The following is a 7,947-nucleotide window of genomic DNA, read 5'->3' on the forward strand; positions in this document are numbered from 1 at the left end:
GCATATGATGGACTAGATTGCACTACATCGTGCATTTGGCGGTGTGATACGATATTCACGCTGTCAACCACAGATCCATCATCCTGACATAAATTTTTCGCCCAATTTACACCAAAAAATTGATAGAGAGAGAAGGAGAGGGAAAAAGAGAGAGAGAGAGAATTGATCATAAGAGAAAATTAAAAACATAGATAATATATTCGAATAAAAACTTCGGCACTCAATCCCATCACACATAATTTTATATAATTGTAAAGGTGGATGGATACCTATATTATTTAATTAGCTACACACACAAACATACATACACATACTTTTATCTCACAATAACTTGTAATAACAAGCATGTAAGACATGCTACCAAACAATTCTCAAGACAATATTCAATTAATCTTCTTGATCGGACGGGCCTCAAATCCTCCTTCCATTCTCTTCTCAAGCGTGTAGGGCATATGAGTCCCAAGAATCTTATCCCAAGTGACAAAGAAAGGCTGAGAAAAATTATACTTTGTGCCATAGAGCTGATGGTGAATGTCATGATAAGCACTATTATTGTTGAAGAAAACATGCAGCAAGTTTCCAGGAAGCCACATACCACTATGGTCGTCCACACCTTTGATGACCGCAAACGAGAAAAAGAATATAGCAGTACGAGGTGTCATCCCAGCAACGAGGAAGGATAGAACTCCCCCAATGATATCGATAATGATCCCTTCAAGTAAGTGGTTGTAGATAGCTCCATAAGGGTAGGGGACAACGAGGGCATGGTGCGTCGAGTGTATGTGTTTGTACAAGAATTTATTGACGTGCATGAGCCGGTGCATGAAGTATTGCCACGTGTCCATCACCACCATGGCCACCATGAATTGAAGAATGATAACATGAAGGGAAGGCTGATGAAGCATAGCCTTACTATCACTTCTCATGAGCTACATACAACATAAAGCAAAATTGATTAACATAATGAAGAAAGTGCATGAATAATTAATTTAGAGGTTGTCATATATACATATGCATACAGTGAAGAGTAGGAGGGAGACGGCTATTTGGAAGGCTTGCTGAATAAGGACGCCCTTCACAACGGCCATCTTTGAAACAACATTCTTTTTGTCTTCTTCAGCCTTGGTGTGAAGCCTGTACTCCTGCAAGTCTGCAACCAATACATAAAAGCCTGAGTATATCCAATATACAGCAATTGGCACAAAGGTGCCCAACAACTCATCCGACACAAGGAAAGCCTTCATGGGAGCAAGATTGCTGGAAGAATCGGTCACCGTTTCTGCTCGCACGAATCAAAGAAGCATGAACTGTGTCAGCATAAAGAGAATATTACGTGTGAAGTCTGCATGCATGCGGACTTCTTGTACAAACATGTTGTGTATTGTTCATTGTACAACAGATGCAGACTCCATGCCTAATATTTCATGATTAGCATGAATTTGAAACATTGGAATTAAAAGTATGGACCCATTGTTGCTTTTTTTGATTTCTTAATGTCTTAATTAGCTTGTTGCTAGTTGTGTGTGATGAAGTTATGGTGGTTTCTGTTCTTTTTATAGGAGTTGGGGGGATGAGAGAAATGGTCTTTAAAGTGGGGCGATGAGGGGAATCTGAGAGCGATCGAACAGATAATGTAAAAATGAAGAGTAAATGCATGGTTTTTAGTCCACTCTTGTTTTCTCTGCACTTAGTCCCTATCAGAGTAGATTAGGAAGGAATGAGGGAAGTAGATGTATTTTTATATGATGGTTAGTTGGAATTTTATTTTCTTAAAATTTTGCTATTAATTATAATTATTATGAGCAAAATTAATTTTTAATAATTATGCAATATATACTAAAAGTTTTGGCCTCCCTAAAATTAAATGCCCCTTAGAATATAAATGACTATGTAATATCAAGTTATACAAAAAAAATTATGCCCCCTTAAAATTTATAATTTTAGTAATAATTATATTTTAATTTAGGAGTTCATTTAAATAATTTCTCAAAAATATTATCATTATCTCATAAATTTAAGTATATAATTCATTTTTTTTTTAAATATTAAATGCTAAATAAAAGTCATTTTAAAGTAATTAGCAAAAGTATGATGTATATGCAGCGAATGGTACATTAAAACATACATGAGATACATATTATGGGTCACATTTGAGTTCTCTTTATTTTGGTGAATGTGTATGATATCAACCATGTTGTTTTTGAAGAAGTTATTAAAGAAGAAAATGTATGATGTCAGATAAATAAGGCTAATTAAGGCTGTCAAAAATTGACCCGACATACCAACACGACTCGAACTTGATTCAAAAAATCTTGGTTAGGGTAGACCCAAATATTTTTTTAACCAAGTTCAAGTAAAAAAATTCGATTCGTTTATTATTCGAGTCATGTTTGGGTTGAACTTTAAAACTCAAATATGACCTGAATAAGCACGAAAGTTTGGGGCGGGTTTGGGTTAACGGTTCAAGCTTGAGTAGGGTTCGGACCTTAGTTTTTGGCATGTTTATTATTCGAGTTAGTTCGGGTTGACCCTATCCAAGTTGGGTCATTTTTGGGGCGGACTCAAACCCCATCCGCTGACCTGAATTGACACCCTACTGAGCTAATGGAGCTAGGGCTGTAAAAACGGCTTGTTATTCGCGAACAGCTCGTTTTCGGCTCGTTCGCAAAGTTAACTTAGCGGTAAGTTAACGAGCCGAACATGAGCACTTTTTTGTGCTCGATATATAAATAAGTCGAACACGAACAAAGATTTGTTCGTTCGTGTTCGACTCGTTTTGGCTCGAAATATCACTCATCCTTTATTGATGAGTAGTATTTAAAAAAAAAATTAATTAACTACAAGGCTACAAAAATTTATAATTAATTAAAAGTATTAATTAAGAAAATAGAATAAGCGTCAGAATAAACATTATTAAATTAGATTCAAATGATTTTTTAATATAAACATTAATTTTTAAATCTTGCCCCAACATTTAACATCTTATGGCTACATGATTAGGGTTATCAAATCAACTCTTTGTTCGTGAACAACTCGTGTTCTGCTCGCTAAGCAAACGAGCCGAACATGAACACACTTTTTGAGCTCGAAATATAAACGAGTCGAACACGAGTTGAGCCTGGGCTCGCTCATATTCGGCTCGTTTACACCCCTAAATGGAGCCTATAATGTAATAAACTCATTTTTTTTTAATCTACATCTTAAGATAGAAAATTTTAAAAACTACAGATGATTTTTATCATGCATGATAAAGTATGTCATAATGTAGCTTGAATGCAATACATTTAGTATTAATAATCAAACATCTTGAAAATTTAAGATGAAGAATGTCTTCTTTATTATATTTGTGTCGTGCACTCAGATGAGTTTGTTGGACATCTGCTTCTCAGTTGTAACTCCCCTCTGGTCTGGGGATCGGTTCCCCTCCAGTGTAGGGTGTGGTACTCGAATTCTTAGGCACATGAGGGATAATCAGGGCTCGTATAATAGCCTCTGACTATTTTTTTCTTAATATATTAGATTAAAAGAGATCTTTATTTTATTTTACAAGTTATTCTCAGATTTTTTTTTCATTTCATTTCATCCATTTATTTATTTATCTTTAGAAAATAAATTTTAATTTTAATATATTTTAGTTGATTTTTAATTTGGCCCCCCCTCTTTAAATTTTGAAACCCATCTTGTATATATATCACGTTATTTATATATGAAAAGATGAATTTTGTAATCAACCGAATATAAGAAGAAATTTAATTAATACAAAATATAAGACAAAAGAATGACATTTGTATTAGATTGTAAGTTCAGAGTGATGCTTCAACTTCTCTTGAAAAGTGGGAATGATTATATTTATGTTTTATTTAATTAAGAGTCCAAATGGTTGGTTGGTAATAGTGGTAATGGAGGCATTAATTTATGGAAGCAATTAAATCAAATTAGAGGACCATCTGCTTAAACTATATTTTGGTAGTTTTTTTCAAAAAATTGCATTTTCAAAACATTAAAATCAGCATTTTTACACAGTTCTTGGCTAGATGCAGTGACAGTTTTCTGGAGGCATTAATTTATGGAAGCAATTAAATCAAATTAAAGGACCATGTGGGTAAACTACATTTTGATAGTTTTTTTTCAAAAAATTACATTTTCAAAATATTAAAATCAATATTTTTACACAGTTCTTGGCTAGATGCGGTGACAGTTTTCTAGCTGCGGTTTGGTTTTTCCGAAAAAAATGTAATAGCTACCGCAGTTTTTTGAACAATTTATTTTTCAGTCGCATATTAATAAGCTCCAGTTGCTCCAAACAAACCCTAAATCTCATTCATATTACACTTCTCTGCCTAATGAGTCATAGCTACAAATAGGGTTTGATTAGTACTTCTAAGAAATTAATAGGGTCATTCTTCAAGATGTACAAAAATTCAAAAAAGAAATTAATTTAATATATAAAGAAATTAGATTTTTATATTATAAGATGATTTCTAATTAAATTTTTGCTTGAAAATTTTATTCTTACAGATAGCATCAACCTAAAATTTTAAGCTAGCATGGAATTGAAACCAGCTCTTTAAAATCCTTACTAATATATATTTGAGTAAATTGTATCCCTAAGAATATAAACCACACATTTCTCATAAATTTACGCTATTTTTAAAAAATACTTTTGTACTTGCCATCTAATTTATACTGTAATACTTTATTTAACCAAACTTCATAACAAAACTTAGGCTTAGCAACCTAAATTAGCTTCTATCATCAATGGTTCGATCAACCTTTCTATTCATTGAAAAACATCAATCAACCTCCTAAGGTGATCGATGATGTTATGATGACATTGGGGACACAGATGCTAGGTGCCAATAAAAAGCACAACATAAATATCAATGTTCTAGGAAAGCATTTTAGCATAATTGTATATGCATAAAAAGAAATTTGGCGAAGGCTGATTAAGATAGTGTGGCATTAAAGTTACTAAGGAAAGAGAGGTGGTGGCTATTAGACTCATGTTAATTCTAAGCTAGACCTTTAGTTGCCCAAATTAAATCAATCTAATTGAAGCCATTTGGTCTTTTTGACCAATTTGAGTTGAAGTTGACCCAATAAGTAAATTTAGCACCTAATTACTTTATACATGATCTATGGTTGTCATAGGAGCTTAAATCAAGCCTTGATTTGGCCACTTAATGCCAAGAGCCAAAGTTGATCAAAATTGAACCCTTTGGCCAGCACAACCAAATTAGATTTAATCAGAATTGGTAAGAACAAATTGACCTTAGTTCTTATTAGACTTTACGTATAGTGATTTAAAGAGTCCAATTAAAGCGTTAATTTTACAAATTACAATGCCTAAGATCAAGTTGCTTAAAGGTGCAAAAGTTTGCCCATTTGGGCCAATTAAGATTATGTATCACAGTATGACCCAAATTGACCTTACCCTAGTGATCCAAAGTGCATTGGACCCAATTTAAGACAACATAGCTTGGCATGATATGGCTAATCATGTTAAATATGGCTCCAACCCATCTCGACAAAAACAATCCTACTTTTCCTATCCATGTCATAGAAGCCAAATTAGCCTAAAGAATTGACTTGGCCTTGCTATTTTAAACTTGTTTCAATTAGCCCTTAACATATGAACCCATTTTCCAATTTTATGGCCCAAATTAAGTTTATTAAGGTGACGATTCCATGAACTAATGGGGATCTTCGTGAGCAATCATGAGGTCCTCTTCTTTTACCAAAGAAATATAATGAAACTCCCTCACAACTTTCTAGCTCTGTCCCAAGCTATTTTTATGACTCCCATAAGTAAAATTACAATAAAATGATTGAATAGATGTGGAGAGGGGCAAGGGGGGAGGGGGAGAGGAAGGAGGATGGATTTTTCATCTGATTAAAATATCTCATTTAATGCCATCAATCAAGCAAATAGATACATTCATGAACGTGTAGAGAGTCTCTTCATAGTGCTTCCCCTTTTCAAAAAGTTACGTGTGATTGAAAAAGTTGAAATCTATTAAACCAATATTATATGATGCCCATCTTCCTAATCTGAAGGGAAGATAAACCCAAGCTTTATATTTTCAATAATATGAACAATGCTAATTTGTTAACAAAAAGGTTTTTGATTTCATATTCCCTTCAATTTAAAACCCGCGTCAATAGGTTTAATCATTTGTTATTTTAATACTATGGCATATTAATTTTTTTAAATCCTCACATTTATATTTATCCTTTGATCAAGAATGAACTTCTAATCATCCAAGTCTAAAGAAGATTGTTAGAGATCATGGACAATAATAATTATTTGTTCTCAATTATTTCTATATCTAGTATAAAAAAATCACCACCATATGTTCTCATGTAATGATTTATATAGCTTACGTTGAATGATGATTAAGGAAAAGCCAAAGTCTTAGCTTAGCAATAACTTTTTTGACCTGCCTGAACTCAAGTCGTGTGGCTCTCATACTTTTAGCTTAATATGTTAAGGATGTAAGGGCACATATTTGTTAGTTGACATGCAAGTGAAGGTGGTCACCATTAATCCAAAAGGAGATAGAATCATAGCATCTTAGGGGACTTTAATTTCTTCAAGAAGAAGGTTGAAATAGTGGTGTGTATCTTAAAAATGCTTCTACCATTAATCGAAAGCCCACCTCTTATGTATGATCATTAATGGATGCACTCATGTCATAAACCATCAAATGATTTACATCTGTCATAATCTTTTATGAAGTTCAAGGACAAGAATAATGGATGGCTTTAGATGAGACTTAGTGGTGAAAGAAAAAGCATCTACCATTAGTTCTTACATGATTACATCTATGGATTAGAATATTAATCAATGTTAAATTCTAATCTCAAACTTTGTAGCTCTCATTCTTATTACTCCATACCATAAAGTCGTTATGTCCTATTGACATGGATCAATGTCTATTGCATGCAAGTAATGCAAAGTTAATAGCTAACTATATAAACTTTGGCTATGAAATTTAGAATATGCATAACTATTGAAAATTGTAGAAATTATTTTCCACTTATAAATTTCTAGAAAAAAAATTTGCTTAAAGGAAATATTAAAAATTTATCTTTTTAAGAATATGCATAATTTTTGAGTAATTTTATAGATCTCCTATGATGCCCCACATAAGCATATAAATGTATTCCAAAACTTCTAAAGAGTCTTTAGAGTGCTTCCTTTACATTCCTAGATCTTTTTATGTTTGAGGACATAAATTTAATTTGTTGACATATTATAGGGGTCATCCCATTAGGGCTATCAAAAAAACTTGTTGTTTGTGAACAACTTGTATTTAACTTACTAACTAGCTTGTGTTCTATTCATTCATTAACAAGCAAGTTCAACACAAAAAATTTATTTTAAGCTTGATTTATAAATCTAAACACATAATGTCAATTGCCAAATTGTATTATGATTATTTTGGCTCATATTAATTAATTAATTAGTTTTTATTATAAATGTTAATATTAATTTTTTATGTTGCATTGAAGAAGCTATTAAAATTTAATTTTATTTAATCATTTAAGATAAATTCAAGTCGAATACGAGTTACAATGAACAAATGAATCCAAATCAAAATAAACATGAATCTACTATTCACCAGCCATTTCAAACATGATTTAACTTCAAACAAATAAAAAATTTTGAATCAACCGAACACGAACAAATGTTTGGCTCTCTCAAGCAAAACTTATTTACAACTCTACATCCCACTAATCTAGAAGAAGGGAACACCATAACTTCTTACCACATGTCTAGGCCTTCAAGAAGAAAATTTAATGAGTGATGATACATAAGAAAAAAGAAAAACATTGTCTAGGAAATCCCATTGATCACTAGCTCACTTCACTACATTTGATTATTTTTAGGTGCACATAATATGAAACATTAGTCCCCCCTCCGCATTTGTCTTTGTACTAATA

At 32.4% G+C, this 7,947-nt stretch overlaps 1 protein-coding gene across 1 annotated transcript; it reads right to left on the reverse strand.

Moving 5' to 3' along the window:
* Window positions 1-221: 221 nt before the first annotated feature.
* Window positions 222-1,371, reverse strand: LOC110031458 (sphinganine C4-monooxygenase 1-like). Its single transcript, XM_020734661.1, has 2 exons — window positions 1,020-1,371; window positions 222-929 (listed from the first exon to the last, which is right to left on the reverse strand). The coding sequence occupies exons 1-2, from the start codon at window positions 1,242-1,244 to the stop codon at window positions 384-386; spliced, it is 771 nt and encodes a 256-aa protein (XP_020590320.1). The 5' UTR covers window positions 1,245-1,371; the 3' UTR covers window positions 222-383.
* Between the last annotated feature and the right edge of the window lie 6,576 nt (window positions 1,372-7,947).

Source organism: Phalaenopsis equestris, unplaced genomic scaffold (assembly GCF_001263595.1).
Source record: "Phalaenopsis equestris unplaced genomic scaffold, ASM126359v1 Scaffold000820, whole genome shotgun sequence".
Taxonomy (NCBI): domain Eukaryota; kingdom Viridiplantae; phylum Streptophyta; class Magnoliopsida; order Asparagales; family Orchidaceae; genus Phalaenopsis; species Phalaenopsis equestris.

Bases quoted from the DNA above. Each gene is read 5' to 3' on its own strand.
- LOC110031458 (XM_020734661.1), bottom strand. From the start codon at position 1,244: ATGAAGGCTTTCCTTGTGTCGGATGAGTTGTTGGGCACCTTTGTGCCA. The intron at 930-1,019 runs GTATGCATATGT...TGTTGTATGTAG, and splicing joins TCTCCCTCCTACTCTTCACT to CTCATGAGAAGTGATAGTAA.